Here is a 23,505-nt window from a genome sequence, read left to right as displayed (position 1 = left end):
AAATGTTGAGGGAAAGATGGAAGGACCTGGAGGAGACAGGAACCTCATAAGAAGACCAGCAAAGACAAGTAACCAGTTCCATGGAGGCTTTCAGAGACTTGAGACATCAAGTAATGAACATGCATGATCTGAACCTAGGCCCCCTGCGCACATGTGGCTGATGGGCTGTTTGGTCTTCATATGGGTTGTCTGGTGAGTGGAGGGGGGTGAGCTGTTTCTAACATGGATTCTATTACCTGCTTTTGGATAACTTCCCCCTGGCAGGGTTGCCTTGCCTGGCCTCAGGAGATGATGTGACTGAGGGAAGGTTGATATGGGGGTCGGGGAGGGGATGGAGCTCTCCTTTTCTGGGGGCAAAGGGAAAGGAAAGGGGGAGGGGGGACTAGGAGGAGAGGAGTGAGGGGGGGCCCTTGGGAAGTAAAAAAAAAATAAAAGAAAAATAAATTTAAAATAGAATGAGAAAAATATTTTTGAATAGAGGTATTTATTTAATTACCCTCCCACCCTCGAATTCAAAAACAAAACAAAACAAAAAAAAAAAAAAAAAAAAAAAAAAGAAAGAAAATATTTACACAGGAGTGAAAATAAGAAGTAAAACAAGTTGGGTGGTGATGGTGTACGCCTTCAATCCCAGCATTTGGGAGTGACAGGCAGCAGATCTCTGAGTTCCAGGATATTGTTCTGAGAGTAAGTTCCAGGAGAGCCAGGGTTACACAGAGAAATTCTGTCTCAAAATACCACAAAAAAAAAAAAAAAAGAGGTAACACAAGATCTTCAGCCTTGGTTACAACAGCAAGATGACAAAGGGAGGTCACTGTGTGAAAAGCAGTAGACACTCTTGTGGCTAGCTGCTGTGACCCACAAGATGAGCTGTTGCCAGTTCAGTGGGAGAAATTTACATAATTAGTCACAAAAGAAATGTTTTGGTTTTTGGTAGCTGAAAAAGGGGTTAAAAAAAGCAACACAACAAAGAATCCCCTCAAACCCAAACAACAAAAACATAATGTGAAATAAAATATAGAATAAAAAAATCAGACCAGTATTTTTTCTTTGGTAGTATGGGTTTTGAATTTCTTCCTTTTTTGTGGTGTTGCATGTACTGCAGTGGAAGTTTTGGTTTCTTTAAAAACTCAGTTATGTTGTGTAAACAGGCTTTTGTTTTAATCCCAAGTATGGGATATGGAGATGCTTTCAGTTTATCCACAGCTGATAACAGCCTCCTGTGGCTCGGAGAGGGGCGTGGTCTTTGTCAGCTGCAGTTAGTTTAATGCTGAGGACTCAGAGAGTATAAATACTAGAGCACAGCGAGGAGATATAGGACGCTTCAAAGTGACCAGATTCTGAGAGAGAAGGCTCTGCTCCCCGTGCTGTTGTTGGTTCACCCTTCTGCTGCTTTTGCTGTTGCTGTTTTGCTGGACTGCTAGATATCCTACAACTGAGGTTGATACTGTCCCAAAGAACTCAATGACCCTAAACAGCCAGAGGTAGCCAAAGAGAACTTCACCCCCTCTCCCCACTAACTTTCTCTCCTACCTAGTGTTGGGGTGTTGGAAGATATTGAGAGGGATACGGAGTGAGAAGGTGAAGGGCCCAAGCAGCTGTGCTGCAATGACAGGCTTTGTAAACTACTGTAGGCCCGAGTTTCTGTTTCCTGGTGATGTTCCCACAGTTGCTTAGGTCACATTTCTATTTCTCAGAACATGAAACTTTAGTCCGTGGAAATGAGATACAATGACTCAATAACCTCCTGAAAATCAGAAACAATAATCTAGTGACCACCTTGAAAAGTCCAAGCACCTGACCAATCAAATTAAGGTTAGAAACACTTCGTTTAGCTAGTCAAAATGATATTGTTACCTGGGCAGTTTTTGTTAGCACTCTTTGTTACCTGGGCACACCTTGTTACTTGGACACTTGATGAAGTCCCCCACACCCCCACCAGCCCCTAGATCAGCACCAACCAATCAGTTTATGACAAGCTTGCCTCTGCTAAACACAAACCCATCATGTAACTGCCTAAGTCGGAAAGTCCTGTTCCTTGCCTAGACCATAATACACCTCCCCTCCCCTCTTTGCAGCTACTGGGCTCCCTCCTAATCCACTGCCTGGGCCAGTGGGGAGTCTGAACTTACACTGGAAATGAAGGCTTTTTGTTCTTGCATATGTGGTGGGCTTCCTGGTGGTTTTTGGGGTCTTTGTGATCTGGGAATAACAAAGGGAGGTAGAGGCTTAAGAAGCCAAATTAAAATAGATTTCAAAGGGCACAAAAATGTATCAAATGCAATTGTGGCGGTATGAATGAGAAAACAGTCTTGTGTGTTTGCACTGAGGGACCTTAGTTAGTAATACTGTTTGGAAAGGACACACAAGAGTCCACACTGTAGACTTTACAGAACCATTGTGAGGTGGAGCCTTGCTTGGGGAAGTATATCATTAGGAGTGGGCTCTGAGGTTACATCTGATCTCACTTCCTGTTTTTTCTCTGCTCCCTGACTGCCAGGCTGGCCTCATAGCCCTTGCTACCATGTCATCACCACAATGATGGGCTACATTCCCTTTAGTACTCTAAACTAAAACAAATCTTTCTCCTCTCAGTTGCTTTTGGTCATAGTGTTTTATTATACCAACAGAAAGTAACTAATACAGAAATGAAGAGAGAGGTATGGTTTGAAATTAAGGTTGAAATCTATATATCCAGATTTGGGGTATGCTTTTTTACAGTGGAATTTAAACAGATTCTTGCAGATTTCATTTCTGGTGCAACCTGCTACAATTAATAGTATAGTTCTGCTTCTACACTGTTGCTTTCCAAGGCAGTGATAGGAACAATGGAGTGCCCTGAGGTAACAATTCTGTTCCTCTATCTATAGCTACTGGAAGAGAATCTCGGCTTTAGGTTGACAGTATCACACTTCAGACCACAGCTTCTGGGCCTGAGCTGATCTTGGTTCTCTGCAACTCTCCCTCCGTTCCCCATTGTTTGAGTCTTACCCATTGGCACTTGTGTGTGTAGATGGGAAAAGTCTTTGGCAGTTCTACTTGACCTAAACTGGAGTTCTGTACAGACTCTCCATTTCAAGTTATTCAGCTGTTGGCTTCACAACCATTCCAATGACGTGTGCAGGCCTCTGTTGGTCCAGATAATTGCTCCTGCAGCCCCAGGGTGTGTGTACAGGTAGCATTCCCCATCCCCATCCCATTACCATTTACCTTGGCAAGGGCAGGAGTCATGTAGCATAGCTGCTTTCATATAGACACTTTTTTATTTTTAGTAGACAGGGTTTCTCTGTGTAGCCTTGGCTGTACCGGAACTCTGTAGACAAGAATGGCCTTGAACTCAGAGATCTGCCTGCCTCTGCCTCTTGAATGCTGGAATTAAAGTGGAGCATACACACACACCAGGGCGGAGATCTTAAATGTCTGAGTAAGTTTTCGGCTACTTTTCCTGCAAGCAGAGCCTATTGATTATTGTTGTCTTTCACCAGGTTGCACTTGGTATCTGACCAAGTCATCTCACAGTATTTTCACTGGTCATTTTTGATATTTTCTTCGTCTCTTATTTTTTTTTTCATTTTTGTTTTTTTATTTTTTATAATTTTTATTTTTTATATTAATCACAGGTTATTTACTTTGTATCCAACCATAGCCTTATTTTTATTAGTTACAGTTTATTCACTTTGTATCTCACCTGTAGCTCCCTCTGTCCTCCCCTCCCAACCTTACTCTTCCTCCCTTTTCTCTACCCAGACCCCTCCCAAGTCCACTGATAGGGGAGGTCCTCTTCCCTTTTCCTTCTGATCCTAGCCTATCAGGTCTCATCAGGAGTGGCTGCATTGGCTTCCTCTATGGCCTGGTAAGGCTGCACCCTGCCTGAGGGGGAGGTGATCAAAGAGCAGGCCAATCAGTTCATGTCAGAGACAGTCCCTGTTCCCATTGCCATGGAACCCACTCGGACACTGAACTGCCATGGCTGCATCTATGCAGGAGTTCTAGGTTATCTCTATGCATGGTCCTTGGTTAGATTATCAGTCTCAGAAAAGAACCCTGTGCCCAGATTTTTTGGATTGGTTGCTCTCCTTGTGGAGCTCCTGTCCTCTCCAGGTCTTACTAATTACCTCTTCTTTCATAAGATTCCCTGCATTCTGCCCAAAGTTTATGAGTTTCAGCATCTGCTCTGACACCCTGCAGGGTAGAGTCTTTCAGAGGCCCTCTGTGGTAGGCTCCTGTCCTATTTCCTGTTTTCTCCCTCTTCTGATGTCCATCCTCTTTGCCTTTCTGAATGAGGATTGAGCATCTTAGTCAGAGTCCTCCTTCTTGATTAGTTTCTTTAGGTGTACAGATTTTAGTATATTTATCCTATATTATATGTCTAATATCCACTTATGAGTGAGTATATACCATGTGTCTTTATGCTTCTGGGATACCTCACTCAGGATGACTTTTTCCAGTTCCCACCATTTGCCTGCAAATTTCATGATTTCCTTGTTTTTAACTACTGAGTAATATTCCATTGTGTAAATGTACCACAATTTCTGTATCTATTCCTTAATTGAGGAACATCTGGGTTATTTCCAGGTTCTGGCTATTACAAATAAAGCTGCTACAAACATGGTTGAGCAAATGTCCTTGTTGTATACTTGAGTATCTTTTGGATATATGCCTAGGAGTGGTATAGCTGGATCTTGAGGAATCACTATTCCTAATTGTCTGAGAAAGCACCAGATTGATTTCCAAAGTGGTTGTACAAGTTTACATTCCCACCAGCAGTGGAGGAGGGTTCCCCTTTCTCCACATCCTCTCCAGCATGTGTCGTCACTTGAGTTTTTGATCTTGGCCATTCTGATGGGTGTAAGGTGAAATATCAGGGTCCTTTTGATTTGCATTTCCCTGATGAGTAAGGAACATTTTTTTAAGTGTTTTTCTGCCATTCGATATTCCTCTCTTGAGAATTCTGTTTAGCTCCCTAAGCCATTTTTTAATTGGATTAACTGATGTGTTGCCGTTTAACTTCTTGAGTTCTTTATATATTCTGGATACTAGCCCTCTGTCATATATAGGGTTGGTGAAGATCCTTTCCCAGTCTGTAGGCAGTCATTTTGTTCTGATGACAGTGTCCTTTGCTTTACAGAAGCTTTTCAGTTTCATGAGGTCCCATTTAATGATTGTTGATCTTAGAGCCTGTGCTGTTGGTGTTCCATTCAGGAAGTTGTCTCCTGTGCCAATGAGCTCAAGGCTCTTCCCCACTTTTTCTTCTAACAGGTTTAGTGTGTCTGGTTTTATATTGAGGTTCTTGATCCACTTGGACTTTAGTTTTGTGCAGGGTGATAAGTACGGATCTATTTGCATTTTTCTACATGTAGCCTTTCAGTTAGACCAGCACCATTTGTTGAAGATGCTATCTTTTTTTCCATTGTATGGTTTTGGCATCTTTGTCAAAAATCAGGTGTCTATAAGTGTATGGGTTCCACCAGTCGGTTTCTATGCCAATACCATGCAGTTTTTACTGTTGTTGCTCTATAGTACAGCTTGAGATCAGGGATGGAGATACCTCCAAAAGATCTTTTATTGCAGCCTCTTGAATTTTTAAAAAATGTTTAATTTTATTTGTATTGGTGTTTTGCCTGCATGTGTGTCTTTATGAGGGTGTCAGACCCCCTGGAACTGTTACAATTGTGAGCTGTCATGTGAGTGCTAGAGATTGAACCTAGTTTCACCCAGTGCTCTTAACTACTGAGTCATCTCTCCAGGCCCCATCTCTTGAATATTTTTATTAAAAAAAAGTTACTTATTTTAGGGGTTAAATGAGTCCTATATTAAATATATTCACCCAGTCTGAGGCTGCATTGCTACTCTGCTAGCATATCCTTTTGATAATGCCATTTACAGATGGTTGTGAGCCATCTTATGGGTGCTGGGAATAAAATCCAGGCTCTCTGGAAGAAAAGCTAGTGCTCTTAACTCTTTAGCCATCTTTCTAGCTCCAAGGATATATATACTTAATTCAATTTTGGAGAATGTTTTATAGTTTTCAATATAAAGTTAACATATACATATACATACACAAATGTATTTGGATGTTATTAAATGCAATCCTGCAAAATTGGAATTTTCTAACATCATATTTAATTACATTATTTTAATTTGCCAAAGTCTAAACATGAGACTGTTGGCATAGGTCATAGGCCATGCTTGGAAAGCACACACAAAGCCTCTGACTTCTTGTTTTTTGCCATGTTCCTCTGAATTGCAACATTCCTTCCAATGGAAACATTTGCGGCAGAGGAAAGCCCATAAATCTCAGGAGGAAAACTGGAATAAAAGCTTGCAGGATTCTTGAAGGTACCGGACCAAAAGAATAAAAGGGATTTTAAGCAGTTGCAGGAGTAGAGTTGCTGACCAGCCCAACTGTGGAAACAAGATGGGGCTGTAGGACTGGCAGCTTTGTAGAGCTCCAGGGTCATAGCTTTGGGGAATGGTCACCCATGCTGGGGTGAGCTTTCTGGTGATGTAGCTGCTTTTGAGTTATCCCTGCTTCTTACTTAGTAACTGTTCACCTAAACTTGTGTTGGGAACAATCAAGGAAACTTATTCTAAGTACTATCATTTCATTTTCAGACTCCATTTAATCATAGGGAGAATTTAAAATCAAGGGCCCTAGAGGGGGCTGGGGACTTCCAAGAGCTGAACAGCTTCTGTTGTAGTAAAACAGTTGTTTGAGCACAGCCATTTCAAGGACTTCTCCTTCTGGCTGGCAGGGTCAACTAAGTTCATGTTCTCATGCCCAGGAACCTACTGTTATCATGACTAATGCAAACTCCCTTGCTCAACCACTTATGTCAAGACATGATTAGACAATGCTACAGCTCACCCCACTACTCCTCGCTTTATGGTTTCATTCTTTTGTTTTTTAAGATTTTATTTATATATTTTGAATGCTCTATGTGTATGTAATGTACATCTGCATGCCAGAAGAGGGCAGTAGAGGGTATAGATGACCATATGAGCCATATGGTTTCATTCTTTAAATATGCTGCACAATGCCCCTTCAGGGTCATAGTTCAGCTCAGCTTCCAAGTCTGATTAGCAGCCCTGATCGATCAGTCGTGACTTGATTACAATGAGCTTTTGTTACCTACATTCACCTGGTGTTTGAGTTATGTTGGGTTTAAGTGGATCCTACAACAGTTCGTAACCTCAGTTAAAAAAGCTCATGGAGCTGGGTGGGGTGGCCTGTAATCCCAGTACTTGGGAGGCAGAGGTAGGCTGTAAGTTCAAGGATCTTTGTGAGTTCAAGGCCAGCCTGGTCTACGAAGTGAGTCCAGCATACCCAAGACTATACAGAGAAACCCTGTTTTGGAAAAAACCAAAAAACAAAACAATTCATTGGGTCAGGCGTGGTGGCACAGGCCTTTAATCCCAGCACTCAGGAAGGCAGAGGGCAGAGGATCACTGTAAGTTCAATGCTGTCCAGGACAGCCAAGACTACAAAGAAGAACCCTATCTCTGAGAAAAAATAAATAAATAAAAGGCACACGCGCCCCCCCGCCCCCACCAAACCCCACTCATTGGAGGCTGGGCATGGTGTTGAGGCAGAAGCTGGTGGATCTTTTTGAGTTCCAGGCCACACTTGTCTACATATTGAGTTCCTGGATAACCAAGGCTATATAGAGGGACTCTGTCTCAAAACAAAAACGAGAAAAAAACAACAACCCCCCCCAAAAAAATTCATTCTTTCACCAAATGTAACAGTGCTGTAATTATTGCTCTGGTCTGTAATGGCCTCTCTTTCTAGAATTAGACCCTATGTGTTGTGCTCTCTTCACCAAATCTGTCACACAACACTTGCTTACAGATACTTAATTTTTTTTTTTGCTTTGTAATTATTGCTACTATATAAAGTATTTTGTATTGACTTCAATACCTAACTTACTAAATTCACTTACTAGTTCTTGTAGTTGAAAATGTCTTTGCATTTTCTACATATGATATAGAAACTGGGAATAAGATGATATTACAAGGGATCTACTAAAGTTGATTGGGAAATACTGCTACATAAAATAGAATTTAAAGGAGCACTCTGGTCCGCCTATCAGGAAATGCATAATTCTGCCAGGAGGATAGGATGACGGTGGTTTAAAGCTATGATACTATTTTACATTGTAAATTTTCCCATTTGTTCAAGTAATCAAACCTTGGAATTTCCATCTCTGTGAAACATGTTTGATTGCTCAAAACACTGACAGATTTCATTTTGTACATTAGCTAGAGCCTGACATACACTATTAAAAAGTTTTGCCTTTATTAATCTCTAAGTGGTGGGCTGGCTTCTCACTGGGAAGGCATTGTCTATTTCACATGTACATTTATACACATATAAAATCATGTAATTTATGAAATTCGCTTTTCCCCAATCTGAGTATATTTTTTCTGCTATGCACCACGTAGTACTTCCAGTATAATACTGAACAGAAATATTCAATCAGGTAGACATTTGTCTTGTTCCCAACCCTAGGAATAAAGTAGTGTTTCACATTTAAATAAGATTTTTAAACTGCCCTTTAGATTGAGGAAACGCTTTCCTACTTATGGTGGTTTGACAGCTTTTACAGCTACATGTACATTTTATACTCCACTAACTAATGGCACTATACAGGTCTGGAAAATACATTCCCCAGGATTTATGTGTTGGGGTTGATGCCCAGTGTGGTGATTCTGGTGTATTTCATGCACAGAATATACAGACTGTCCAGTGACTGTATTTTATAAGCTTAGAAAGGTATATATTATTATGGTTGGATGACGACGATCAGTTTGACCCAGCTGGCTCAAGTTCTGCTATGTCTGTCCTGGCTTTATCTGCTTGAACTATCCATTTGTTCTCAAACACTGCCTACTGGGAAATACACACAAAAATATAGCGTGGAAAAATTGAATGATATACATAGTTTTATTTGCGCTATTACTGGTTAGCTAAAAAAATGTCAAACATCATTATATAACAGCTGGCCCTAAATAAAGTTCAGTTTAAACACTGATATTGGTTGTTATTTTCCCTTTTGGAATTTCCTATGCACATAATTCAAATGCTTCAAGGATAGTCAGATCTAAGAAAACTTCTAGGGAAGAAGAAATATAAAACTTACAGGATATCTGATAGCCTCTTTGCCCCTGAGAACCCAGTATGCAAATGGTGTACATATATACAAGCAGGCAAAACACTCATATACATATAATAAAAATAAGTCAAGCTTTTAGAACAAGAAATATTAGTAAATAGTCTATTTTTATATAACACCTATATATATATTTTACAATTAGATATACAACCTTATAATACATAACTCTACATACTTGATAATAATCTCCAAAGAAAATACCTACAATCCATTTGTCTAGACAAGTTTACAAATAAAAATAAAATATTCATATTCCTCAGCTGCAAATGGTAAGAATGCACATGGATGATAATGAAGTCTCAGGTACTTGTTCCATTAAAGATATTTAACTTTGCTCCATGCCCGCCATGAGTGATAGTGCTAGAGATTCCACTGTAGGAAGAAAAACAAAAAATGGCTAAAAATTAGGTCTAAATAAGTTTAAGTGTTAGAATAGGCTGCAGTATATTCAAAACTTGAAAGTATTTAAAGATGTATATTTTAAATTAAAATATCAATTTTCTTTTTTTATTTTTTTAACATTAGTTATAGTTTATTAACTTTGTATCCCAGCTGTATCCTGCTACCTAATTCCCTCTCAATCCCACCCTCCCTCCCTCATCTCCTCCCTGCCCCTTTCCAAGTCCACTGATATCAAAATTCTTGATATACAATAAAGAGGACATTTGTTAATGTAAATGGAAAAAGTTGTTGACATTTCTATCTCAGATCTTTTAATCTTATAAATAAACAAACAGCCTTTCATTGAACACAGTGTTTGTTCTATACAGCTACCTGGCTACCATATAACACTGTGCCATATTCTACTTTGGCTCTATGTAAATACAGACAAATGCATCAATGTTACTGTTTAAACAGGTAGATTACAGCATTTTTTTTTTTTTCACATTTGGCTATGCCCAGGTAAGTGTATTACAGTCAGAAAATGCACAAATGGTGAAGAGATTAACACTATATACATTATTATTACTATTTTTTTGTTTTATTCGAGACACGAGTTTCTCTATGTAGCTCTGCTTGTCCTGGAACTCACTCTACAAATGAGGGTGGACTGGAACTTACAGATCTGCCTGCCTCTACCTCCCGAGTGCTGGGTTAAAGGCATGCACCACCACCTCCTGGCTTGACACTATATTCATTCATAACCAAAAAAGGAGGAGCGGGCAGAGATACCACTTAGTCTGTCTCCATAGACTAAACACTCAATGATTCACTTCACAAATCTGTTATCTCCTTCACAGCCTGTGTTCTGAAATGTAAAAATGTACATTTCTTTGTAATGAGAAGTAGTCTTAGAAGTTGCTAAAAGTCTGTATCCTTTAGAAAGGAATAGTTATAAAGGATTCACATGATAGACAAGAGTGAGAAATAACTCGTCAAGCTGCTACATTTCAGTTTTAGGAATCCACTAGAATGAACAAGCAAGATCTTAAGTTTTAGTGGTATACATATGATATTTACCCATCCCATTACCTTTAATTCTGTAAAACCAATTCAAATCCTGGCTAATCCAGGTTTTTGTTTTTGTTTTTTTTTTTTTTTAATTTTTATTTTATGTGCATTAGTGTAAAGGTGTCATTAGATTCCTTGGAATTGAGAAAACCTCATGAGCTGCCATGTAGGTGCTGGGATTTGAACCCAGGTCCTCTGGAAGAGCAGACTGAGCCATCTCTCCAGCCCCTACTTTCCAGTTTTGAAATGGAAAACTATTTAAACTCTCCATGTGACTGGTAACAAATATGGACACATAGACTTAGTTACAATAAAATTATGACAGTAGTGACAACATAAGATGATGTACTCACAGTGGGGAAAAGATCCTCTACAGACAGCTTTATTTAAAATGGTTACAAGAAACATGTGGCAGTTTTTAAAATCAGATTCCATTTTCTCTATAGATTCCATTCTAAGAAAGAAAGCAAATTTCAATTTATATTAAATGCATAGGAACTTGAAAGAGGCAGACTATAAAATTATTGGAGTAATTTCTAAAGTCCTAAGACTAATGATTATAAAATATGAAACATTGGCTTTACATTAATTTGCATTATTTTTCACAGGCAAGGTCTCATTATATTAACTAGGACTAATATGCACTTAATGCCTTAGCTCCCAAATAGCTGGAACTACATCCTACCTTTCTTTTCTTTTCTTTTTTTTTTTTAAGACAGGGTTTCTCTGTGTAGCCCTGGCTGTCCTAGAGCATGTTGTACAGGTGTTTCCTCCAAATTGACATATTCCCTGGAATCACCCCCACCCCTATCCTGCAGGAGAGAGGGGGACTCATGAAGTAAGTAAAAGGTCCTATGTGTGGCAAAGTGGAAAGTAGGAAGCGTCTTGATGTTTCCTCTCCACCTGTATAGAAGGTAAGTGCTGGGGGCGGAGACTCTGCACATGAGGTGCGGACAAGAGGCTCTGTCAAACTGCCTGCAGCTACTGCAGGGAGCTCCGGGTGGGATGAAGCTTTGATGAGCCATCACCCATATCCTGGTCAGCCTTTTGGTGACATAGCTGATATATTTTTGGTTGTTCTTGTTCTTCTAAATGATCTATCATCCATACTCCTTTTAATAATCCCAGTGTGTACTCATCAGTTCACTGAGTTAGACTCTGATGCATTTATTACTTTGGTCTGTCATAGGTTTTCATTCTGGGGTGAGTAGATGTATGTGTGTCTTAAACACAGCTCATCAACCATCTTTGGCAGTCATTTACCTAGAGCCAACAAACCCTTTTCTCAGCCTTACTGTAGTACATACTTGAGAGAAAATCTGATACATTTGAAACACAAACATTTCATAAGTGTTGGTGTGCACAGAGCCTTTAACTCATGATCTTCCAGCCTCCACTTTCCATGTATGCCAAAATTTATGTCCCCATAGCTGCTCTGAAATGCTTAAGTCTTCACCTTTGCTTTTTGCTAACAATTTGTTGTAGAAATGGAAACAGTTCAAACTTAGTAAAGCATCTGGAGTCCTGATTCTCTCCTCTGGCTCAGTGTTACAGTGAGAGTAGTTCTGTATCCTCTGAGAGGACACATCAAGTCAGTAAGGTGGCTGTTTTGTGTTGCAGGGAACAGAACTCAGGACATGAGCCATCCTCGGCAAGTGCTTTACCACCGAGCTATATTCCTAGTCTCTGCATTTTTTCTTGTATTTACTATTGTTGTGCATGTCTATGAGTAATGTGTGTGTTTATGTGGAAACTACTGCGTGCATGATGATGTCAGGGGATTGCTTTATGCAATGAGTTCTTTCTCCCTGCCTTTATGTGGGTTTTGAGGCTTGTGTGCAAATGCCTTTTTGTGATGAGCCATCTCAGCAGCCTAATATTTTTCATACCTACAATTATGAACATCCTTACTATCACAAAGCTACAGGTTAGGATTCTGAATGACAGCAGCACTGAGGTCAACTCTTCCCTTCTTTCTTAACATGGACTAAATATAAATTTTGTTATAAAACCTGGTCAAGGGTTGGAGAGGTAGCTCAGCCTTTAAGAGTGTTTGCTGTGGGGCTGGAGAGATGCCTCAGAGGTTAAGAGCACTGGCTGTTCTTCCAAGGGTCCTGAGTTCGATTTCAGTTCCCAGCAACCACATGGTGACTCACAACCATCTATAATGTGATCTGGTGTTCTCTTCTGGTGTGAAGACATACATGCTGACAGAACACTTATAAACAGAAAATAAATAATAAAAAAAAAGTGTTTGCTGTGCAACCATGAGGCCCAGCACCTATGTAATAACCTCTCATATCCCTAAAAACCACAGCTTTGAGGAGGGTGGAGACAAAAGGCCTGCTGGCTTCTAGTCTGGCTGAGGAAATGTGAATCCCAGGTTAAAAAAAAAAAAAATGGTGGAGAATGACAGAGGAAGATACCCTGACACTCTCTTCACACCGCCATGTGCAAAGAAAGGTACATGCATCTTCATGTATTCATACAGTATGTATGTATCCTCATACAGTCACAAGCACACAAACAAAACCTCCAAACCATAAGACATGAAGTTTTATTTCAGCAAAGTAAATTATCATTGCATATAATTCATAAAGGAGACAGAGGCTAGCACTGAACTGTATATTCAAACTGACATTAAAAGATAGCTGGGCTGGTAGTATAGCTCAGTAGTAAAGCATTTACATAGCACACATAAAGTCCTGAGTTCAATCCCTAGCATAGAAACAAAGCAAAACTGGAGATGCTCCTGTTAGAATTGGAAGAAAGAACTTTTGGGCCCTTACAGAAGTTGGACTTTAAGTCATTCACCTTTGTGTATGACACTCTATAAGTAAAATACATACTTTCTTTTAGAGCTTACAAACATAGAAATTTGGGCAGTAACCCAGCATCACATTTATAATTTACTTCAAAATGTTTCTGCAAGTGTGAGGTGGTGGGGATCATGACCCAGAACTGCTCATCCTCAGAAAACTGCTGAGGTGAGTCACACAGGCTTGTTATGCTGTCCTTTATACTTTGCTATGTTAGACGGTATCTACGATGAGAAATTGAGCCATGCATATAATCTGAGAATGTTTGCTTATTTCAATTAAAAGACGTCAGATAAAAAAAAGAAAAATTGTTTTGCCCCTTATAAGAAAATTGACTTTCCTGATGTGAGATCTAGTTTAACTAGATAGATTCTGCTTATTGGTAGTATATAGGATTGAACTTCAGATCTTATATATGGTAGGCAAGCCAATGAACTACATTCCCACTCTTCAAACTAAAATATAAGTTACAGTGGTGTGTGAACTGTTATCAAGATTGGGGTGAAAAGACTCCTCAAATGAGGCTAGTCAGAAGGAAAGCTAAAATGGCTACAATATGAGTTATCACACAGCACATACTTACTGCCAAGCTCCGAGGCCTGCCTGCCAACCTTCTGCAAACATAAGTGCCAAGTTCAACACTTTCATGATGGCTTCTTTCACGAAGCTGACCTAAACATGGAATGTTAGAGACAAAATACGAGCTTTGTAACTATTAACACCACCACCACTACTTTTGCCTAACTTAAGCCACAGAAAAAGCACATCATTATGCCTGTCTTTTATGTATAAGGAAGGTGTGAGGCCTTGAACCAAGCCCACATAGGATGTAAACCTGTATTCCAGGATGGCAAGCTGTTATTATTGAATACCATTTAGATTCATCTGTGCACCTGAGCTAGAAGTCCCAACAGTGGGAAAACTATTCAGCTCTACATAGTAATAATAAATTGGTGTACTTTCACTGAAGTATGAACGGCATACTTCAGTTTCCATTTCTGTATTTTTATGGTTTCCTTAAATGTAACTGCAGGGGAGCTGGAGAGATGGCTCAGAGGTTAAGAGCACTGGCTGTTCTTCCCAAGGTCATGAATTCAGTTCCCAGCAACCACAAGGTGGCTCAAACCATCTATAATAAGATCCGGTGCCCTCTTCTGGCGTGCAGGTTTATATGCAGAGAACACTGTATACATAATAAATAAATAAATCTTTGAAAAAGAATGTAACTGCTGGTAATGGGGCACACATTTGTAACCCCATTTAACCCAGTTCTTTCCTAAGAGAAGACTGTGTAGGACAGTAGGTTTTCTTTTTCTTTTTTTCAAGACAGAGGTTCTCTGTGTAGCACTGACTGTCTTATAATTCTCTTTGTAGACCAGGCTGGCCTCAAACTCACAGAGATCCACCTGCCTCTGCCTCCCAAATGCTGGGCAGTAGTTTTAGAATTCCAGACGAAGTTTCAGAATTCAAAATTCCACAGCAGAAAGACATTCCCACTTGCCTAGATTCCCTTTCACCCCAACAGTTATATCTGAGATGGTATTCTACCTACCTTTTCTCTCAGTAGACATCGATCATGGATGGTTGACAAATACCTGTAGTGAATTTTAATCAACTGATCTAAATCCTTGGCTTCCTCAACTTGATGCTGAAATTCCAGCCCTGTACTGTGAAGAATCTTGAATAAGACAAGAAGCTTAATTAGTACCCATCTGTCTGTCCAGTCTGCATGGCCAGCAAGCCCTAGGGTCCTCCTGTGTCTGCTTCCCTCCTGGGTGTGTGCAACCACACGTGTATCTTTATGAGGGTGCTGGGGATCCAAACTCAGTCATTAATGCTTTTGTGACAAGGACCTTACCAACTGAGCTATCTCCCCAGTCTGCCTTCCCTCTCACTCTCACTCACTCAGTGCTGGGAATCAAACCCTAGGTGTCATACATGCTGAACGAACATTCTACCACCAAGCTATAGTATATGGATGACCCCTGATAGCTTTCTTTAAAAGCTTGTTCTTTTGAGCCTTAGACATCGGCAAGGCCAGTTGGACACTAAATGAGTATCTACCCTTAAAACAATAGACTTCCTAAAGGGAAGGGAGAAGTTCAACAGCCAACCTACCAAAAGCACTGAAAAATGTTACCACATTTGTTGTAAACCTAAGCATCAGTTTTATAACACAAACATTTTCATTAAATTTTGGTAAGTCTACACAATACAGTATTGGTCTTTCTCTAAGTCTAAGTTTACTTCAAATAGAAAACAAAAAACTAAATAAAAACTAAGCTCCTATTTATTCCTTCTCACAGTTAAGGGCTGTAAGCTGGCTGCGTGAAGGCTAGTGGTATTGCAATCAGGCTTGTAGAGCAACTCAGCCACATTCACACTGGCTTTAAAATCACTGCATCCCAACAGACGAGTTACAGCTGACAAACCAGAAAAGGCACAGGAAACAAACAAACAAGTCTTGGCTGATGTGAGTGCTGTTCTCTAATGCTGCCACATTAGAGAAGCTGTTTACATACTTTGGGTGTCTGAACTCTTCTTTAAGAACTGCACCTGGAACTGGTTTTTACATGACTGAGAAATGCAGTTTTCTTGCTTTATGGAGAATTTTTTTCACATGCATTTGTGCGTAATGAGTAGGCATGTGCCCATGTATAGAGGCCGAAGGTCGACATTAGTTTTCACTTTGTTTACTGAGGCAGGCCTCTTTCCCCATTTCTGTTAGTTTCTCTTGTCCTGGCATTTCCAATCTTTGCCTCCCTGTGTTGGAATTATAGGCAGGTCACCATCACACTTGCTGGACCTTGTGTGTTCTGGAGATTGGCACACCAGTCCTGTGCAGCAAGCGCCTTATCTATGAGCCATCTCTTTAGCGTATTACATCTTAAGAAAAAAAGTATATAATTCAGTTTTACCTCTTATCCTTGCAAGGATTTAGGTTATTATAAATACTGAAGCCATTTCCCAGAGACAGCTATCACCAGTGATGAAATTTAGTGGTCTGCTAAACAAGTTCTAAAGATCATTCCACAGGCTCAGACACAAACAGGTCATTTATATTGTAGCTCTCCCTAAGACAAGGACCATCATGGAAGAGGAAGTGGAAAGAAAGAGCCAAGTGATTATGGAGGACAAGGCAAAACAGTGTCTTATGGATATGACAGGACCACTGCACTCTGGAAGCAAACATCAGCTGTGGGTGTCTACATAAGATCAAGCCAGTCAACCTTTGGTACGGGGTTCATGGGCTCGTGCCTGTAACTGAGGAGCTATGGACAGCTAGTGGCGTTTAGGGGAAAGAATCAATTTCCTTTAGGGGTATGGCTCCTGGTAGGTCAGCCATGCTCCCATGAATGGGCTTCTACTCAGGAGTATATGGACAGCACAAACTGGAGTTCATGGGTTATTTAAAAACAAACAAACAAACAAACAAAATAAAGGGAGTGGATCTGGGTAGAGCTAAGGGGGAGGGATTGAGGTAAATATCAAAATGCATTGTATGAATCTTCAAAGAATAAAAATATTTATTAAAAACATTACCTCTCACAGCCATATTTTATAGTGAAATTGTTTACCTTTCTTGTTTTTTCATAATCTCTAAGTGTTCTGTGGCTTTTGTAGTTATAAATACATGATGGGTGTTCACTTTGAGCTACCACCTACATGAGAGAAAAGAACCAAGATGGACAAATACCAACCCTAGTCATGATGTAGTTGTGTAAACTATTCACAAAGTGCATGAGCTTCACTCTTAAGAGAAACATGCGATGAATCTGCTGTCTTAATGATTTTTTTGATGGTCCAAACTGGGAGGGCGTGTCTTGTTCACGTAGAATGTCTCCCTTTGTTTGGGATCTTTCAGCAGCATTAGCCAGTTCTATAAATGATTAAAAAGACAACATGGGCAATTAACTGAAAGCCATGTTCCCTTACATGAGATGAGGGATGATCCACCAGCAGGGCTGGGAACCTAGCAAGGGTATATATTTGTGCCTGGGTAAGATGAAATACCAAGTTTCATGAGGCTGCAGCTGTAGCTCAGTTGCTATAGTACTTGCCTAGCATACTTGAGGCCCCAGGTGTACTTCCCAGCACTGAATAAACTAGTCATAAGGGCATGCATCTGTTAATCCTAGCACTGGGGAGACATGGGGAGGACGGATAAATAATAAATACTTCTTATCACCACTGAGATATAAAATCCCTGCCCGTCATCTCTGTGACAAGCTTGAGGCAGACCTAAATCAGAGCAGTCTCCTGGGGGATATGAGAGGGACTCTAGAAGAGACTCATAGTAGTAGAGCCACAGAGACGGAAGAGGACATCCTCTACCTAGACAAGTCTCCTAGTAGAGGGAGGGAAATACCAACCCAGCCACAAAAACTTCGACTCAAAATTCACCCTGCCTACAAAAGGTGCAGGGATAAAGACAGAACAGATATAACAGAGATGGAGGAAAGATCCAACCAATGCCTGGCCCAACCCAAGACCCACCCCATGGGAGAGAACCATCTGGACACTAGTTATGATACTCTGTTATGCTTGCAGACAGGAGTCAAGCTGAGTTGTCCTCTTAGCAGCTCTACCCAGTAGTGCCTTGAAATAGATGCTGAGACTCACAACCAAACATTGAATGAGGTGTAAGGAGCCTTGTGGAAATGTGGAGGGAAGGAAAAAAGGACCTGGAAGTGATAGGAGCTTCGAAAGACCAACGGAGCCAACTAACTAGGGCCATAAGGGGCCTGCTGAAACTGAAGCACTCTCCAAAAACCTTGCATGGAATGAACCTAGCCCCCCTACAAAAATGTAGCTGATGGACAGCTCAGGTCTTATGTGGGTCCCCTAATAAGGAGGGTAGGGGGCTCTCTCTGTCAGTTTTTCAATTACTTGCCCCTGGAGGGACTGCCTTGCCAAACCACAGGGGAAGAGGACTCATTCAACTCTGATACAACTTGATGAGATGAGGTAGATGGGAAGGGGGGCTTCCCTTTGCTGAGGAACAGGAAAGGGAGGGAGGGTGGGACTGGTAGGTGAGGAAGGATAGGGCTAAGACCAGGACATAAAGTAAGTGAGTGAATGAATGAATAAATAATCAATCTGTGCCAGACCCTTATAGACTTTTTATATGTCAAATTGTAGAGTCAATTCCTAACAATTTATTACATTTAAGATCCATTCTATGAGTTCCTGATACTTCATTATTTTTATGTGAAAGTCATATGTGTTTGTGTGTGTATATACTGCACACTGCCCAGAAGAGAGGGAAGGGGTCTGATACCTTGGACCTGGGATCAGGAATGGTTGTGAGCTGCCCAAAATGGATCCTATGGAGGAGCAGTAAGCACTCTTCACTGCTGAGGCCCCAAACTTAATTATTAGAGTTGGGGATTGGTAAAACTACCACTATACAACTGTGCCAGTTTCTCATTTCTTTACATATAAAAAATAATGAAAACCTGTATTTCAGGACAGAAGTCCAATTAACTAATTTATTGAAATCAAGTCTTACCACCAAACAGTAGAACATCCAGGCTGTATTTCGCCCATTTTATTTGCAATAGGAGAAGAAACACCTGATTATAAATTTTTTGACATTCTACACTTATAACAATGTCCACAGGCCATGGGACCTAGAAAAACAAAAATACAAATTACTTACATACCTTCTTAGTTTTAATAAAAAATAATTTTTATAATAAAAAAATGCTTGGTGTTTACCTTGTAGCTTAGGGTAAGACCATCTAAGATATGAACCGGTAGTTTCTTCTTAGTTGTATCAACATTTTCAAATGATATAGATAAACTAAATAAAGAAGTTTCAGTTTTAGTTTGTGATGGTACTATGTTCATATAAACATTCTTACAAGAGGGTTCATGGGTGGGGAGTGTCCCTCAGTGGTACAACACTCGGGTATTGTCAGTGAGGCCCTGACAATAACAGTACCACACAACTACTGCCCCCCCAACATTCCATGCAAATATAAATATGCCAGTGAACTTATTTTCCAGTATATAATTAAAAAACAAAACAAAACAAATTTGCTTTTAGAAATGAGTGACAGCTGTTTTTGATCTCCCTTATTACCCTCCTTCTTTCTGTTTTTGGGAGGGGGAAGTACACATATGTATGTGGAGTGTGCAATGTGTTTGTTTTTGTGTCTATATGTATGTTTAGGTCACGCCATTCACTGAGGCAGGACTCTCAGCGAACCTGAAGCTTGATAGCCAGCTTTCTCCAAGACACTGTCCCCAACACCTGACACCTCCCAAGTGGTGGGACTACAATTGGACTATCGTGCCCATCTGGCTTCTTTATGTGGGTGCTGGGGATCCAAACTCTGGTTCTGATCCTTAAATGACAAGACCTTTTTCCAATGAACCATCCCTTACCTTTTTCTTTGTGTTTTGTCTGGAGATAAAAGGCTGGCCTCAAATTCCCAGGCTCAGATGAGCTCCTTGACTCAGACATTAAATACCTGGCACCACAGAAATATGCCACTGTATCTCCACTTTGATTTTCTTTTCCTTTTTCGTAGACAGGTTTCTCTGTGTAACCCTGGCTATTCTGGAACTCACTCTGTAAACCAACCTGGCCTTGAACCCATAGATCCGCCTGCCTCTGCCTCCCAAGTGCTGAGATCAAAGGTGTGCACCACCACAGCCTGGTTCAGCTTTGATTTTCTAATTTGCAAAATAATTTGTAAGGTTAATATGAAGATAAAATAACATGTAGTGTGGTCTGAATATGTAACGCCCTCCATATATGCATGATTTGAATACTTGTTCCTCAGAAGTTGAACTGTTTGGGGAGGTTCCGGAAACACAGGAGGTGGCTAGGCTGGAATAAGTAGCTCACTGAGTGTCGTTGGGAGTCTCTTTCCTATCTTACTGTCTGTCTACTGCATTACTATTTTCCTTTTGACAAGATGGTAATTGCTCTGCTTAACTGCATCCTCCCTGCCATGACACACAAGTGTTTCAATCTGTGAGCCAAAATAAACCTACCTTTAGGTTGCTTCTATTTGGTATCTTGGTCCTACGGACAAAAAGTAACTAATAACACCATGTAAAAACTCACAGATGATTTCTTGGCTTAGGTTTACATTACCGTAAACTATCTTCTGGATAGCGTTGTCCTACTGCTTCTTGGAGTTGGACATTAAGAAAAGATACATTTTGCCAGGTTTCCTTTTCTCTTATTTTATCAAAAATTGAAGTATAGAAGTCATACATGGTGTCTCCACCTTCCATCAAGAAAAAATTCCTCATGGCCTGCAAGTACTCCACCAACCTTGAAAAGAGAGGAGACATGTAACACATTTTATGCCTGTCCAGTAGAATTCTAGAACAGCGCCAGGCCTATGTGCTGAGAGCCATTTGTCAGACAGGTGTGTATAAAACATTCACACATGAAATTAAAAATGTTCATTCCTCTCAAAACCTTTTGGCAAATCACAAAATGAAACAAATAAAATTAATTAAAATTCCACCATCCAAAGAGTTACTTAGTTACCATTTGGAATACTTAAAAAAAAAAAAAAGCCTGAATAACTATTTGGACTATTTCATTTCAGTCTTCTGCTGAACATTAAAGAAAAGATATAGATATTGTATTAAACATCCTGCTTATTATTCTTAGCCTCTGTATTTAACTTAATGTGCTGGTTAGTTTTTCATCTAGCTGTGTCTAGGATGACACAGCTTGGGTCATCCTAGAATAGAAATCCTCAATTAAGAAAATTCCTCCATCAAATTAGCCTGTAGGTAAGTCTGTGGGGGCATTTTCTGGATTCTTAATTGATAAGGGCATTTCAGCCCACTGTCTCTAATCCCAGTCCTCTAATCCCAGGGGTCAGAGGCAAGTGGATCTCTGGGAGTTTGAGGCTAGCCTGGTCAAAAAAAAAAAAGAGTTTCAGGACAGCCAGGGCTGTTACAGAGAGAAACCCTGTCTTGAAAAACCAAAAGAAAGAAAGCAGAGCAAGCCATGGAAAGCAAGCCAGTAAGAAGTGTTCCTCTGTGTTCTCTGTTACAGCCCCTCCCTCTAGGTTTTGCCGTTGGCTTTCCTCAATGATGAACTGTAAGCGGGAAGCCAAATAAATCCTCTCCTCCTAAGTTGCTTTTGGTTAGTGTTTTATCATAGCAGTAGAAGCAAACTCAGACACTTAATTTTATGAACTTTATAGAGATTATACATGGAAATGAATAAGTCAGAGTTAAAACTAGTTATTTATTACTAAGTAATTTAGGTTTTTCTTCTGAGAACTCATGCATAATTTGAGGGTTTCTTTTTTTGCTTTTGGTATGTCTTTTGGCATGAATTAAAAGTTACAACATACTTAAATCGTGATGGTTAATAGATCTTTTCAAACGATTGTTAACTACATATCTATTCTTTAATTAAAGTTTTCTTAAAATATACTCTAGAAGTTATTACATAAAAGGTTCTACACTTGACTCTCAGTATCAAAGACCAATATATATATACACAAACCAAAAAAGAAAAAAAGAAAAAAAAATTAAGGGAAAAGGAAGAAAAAAAAAATCCAGTGGTTAACAACAACTTATTACTTCTAGAGCTAAATTACTCCTTTTTACCTGAAATCTCTTTTTAAGGTTTGCATGAGATTTCCACAGCAATGTAGATACTGTTTATCAATGTGAGGATAGAGGCAAGATCTTAGTGTTAATTCAAAAGTCTGACAAGTCACAGATTCTGATGATCTATCCACGCATATGTCACCACCAGCAAACTTCTCATGAAAGTCGCTCTGCTCCAAATACAACCTTCAATAATAAAATATGAGTGAGTCTCCATTTTGTGAGCTGCTGTTGACAGAATTCTAGTAAGCCATTTTACTAGTAAGCCCCATTTTAACCTTTAGTTTCAGATTATCAATCATTACAGAAAAAAAATCCTTCCCCCAGAATATCCTTCTGGATCACTGCTGCTTAGGGTCAGGGCTGAAATTAGTCCTTCCATTATTGTGTTACCCAGTGAATGGTAATCAGGGTATGAAATCACAAGGGCATTATGGCTTATTCTACTGCAGCCAGGTTCCTGAAAGCATTCTCAGCTCTCACATGTAGTACAGAGGGAGACAGTACAGAGGGAGACAGTGCAGAGCCTGTCCCGACTTTCAGAAGCATATTTTAGGTGAGCTACCATATTCTTAGGGGTTTGTCAACTGGGTCACTTCTGTATGCTTTCATAAATGAGGGGGCAATAACTATACTCTTGATATAGGTGAACACAACATCTTCTTATATTCCACCTGTTAGAAAGGACAAGCTTTTTGTTTTTAAGCCAGGAAAGGTAGAAGCAATTATGAAGAATTACATAGCTATTACTATCCCACTGACTGGAAATATGGTATGTATGTTATCACCTTGCAAAGTTGATGGCCAACAGTGGGTCATGAATATCATCTAGCTCAAGATGCCTTTCAGCAATGGACTGCATCTTTATTAAGTTCTCTTTGGTTGCCTGCTGTTCAGTAAGAATGGGTGGAGTAGAATCTTCTCCGTGTTGAAGACGCAACTGTATAGATTCCAGAAAGAGGGTATATAAGCTTTTTCTTTCTGCATCTGAAATACAAATACATAGGATGAATTTTGTTCTTAAAAGTAGTCTCTAAGTTTCACAGGCTGAAGAGAGAGAAGCAGTTAAGTGCTTCCACTGCTCTTTAGAGGACCAGAGTTTGGGTCCCAGTGCCCACATCAGAAAGCACAGAAGTGCCTGTTAACTCAGCTGCAGAGGATCTCAAACCCTCTTCTGGCCTGTGGCATATACTCACACAGACACAAATTTTAAAAGAGTCAATGACTGAGTTGAGGTGGTGGGGAAGAGATGATTCAGCAGATAAGAAAGCATACTGCTTCTGAAGAGGACCCTAGTTTGGTTCCCAGCACCTACTTCAAGTGGCTTACAACTGCTGTTTAACTCCAACTTTAGGAAATTCAATGCCCTCTTCTGGCCTCCTCAGGCATATACATGCATACAAAATACACACACACACACACACACACACACACACACACACACACACACACACACA

At 40.0% G+C, this 23,505-nt stretch overlaps 1 protein-coding gene across 1 annotated transcript in view; it reads right to left on the bottom strand.

Moving 5' to 3' along the window:
• Window positions 1-9,264: 9,264 nt before the first annotated feature.
• Window positions 9,265-23,505, bottom strand: part of Tubgcp5 (tubulin gamma complex associated protein 5) — a 33,658-nt gene continuing 19,417 nt past the window's right edge. Inside the window, exons 14-23 of the mRNA XM_055607498.1 lie at window positions 22,837-23,035; window positions 22,046-22,234; window positions 20,559-20,741; window positions 19,169-19,253; window positions 18,960-19,080; window positions 17,149-17,327; window positions 15,000-15,125; window positions 14,031-14,119; window positions 10,982-11,082; window positions 9,265-9,548 (exon numbers count right to left, since the gene is read on the bottom strand). Coding sequence (XP_055463473.1) covers window positions 9,502-9,548; window positions 10,982-11,082; window positions 14,031-14,119; window positions 15,000-15,125; window positions 17,149-17,327; window positions 18,960-19,080; window positions 19,169-19,253; window positions 20,559-20,741; window positions 22,046-22,234; window positions 22,837-23,035 — 1,319 coding nt within the window. The 3' untranslated portion in view covers window positions 9,265-9,501. The remainder of the gene's footprint in view (window positions 9,549-10,981; window positions 11,083-14,030; window positions 14,120-14,999; window positions 15,126-17,148; window positions 17,328-18,959; window positions 19,081-19,168; window positions 19,254-20,558; window positions 20,742-22,045; window positions 22,235-22,836; window positions 23,036-23,505) is intronic.

Source organism: Psammomys obesus, unplaced genomic scaffold, assembly GCF_907164565.1.
Source record: "Psammomys obesus unplaced genomic scaffold, mPsaObe1.curated_primary_1811, whole genome shotgun sequence".
NCBI lineage: Eukaryota > Metazoa > Chordata > Mammalia > Rodentia > Muridae > Psammomys > Psammomys obesus.
The sequence above is the reverse complement of the archived record's forward strand: the minus strand, read 5'-3'. Positions and strand labels throughout refer to the sequence as shown.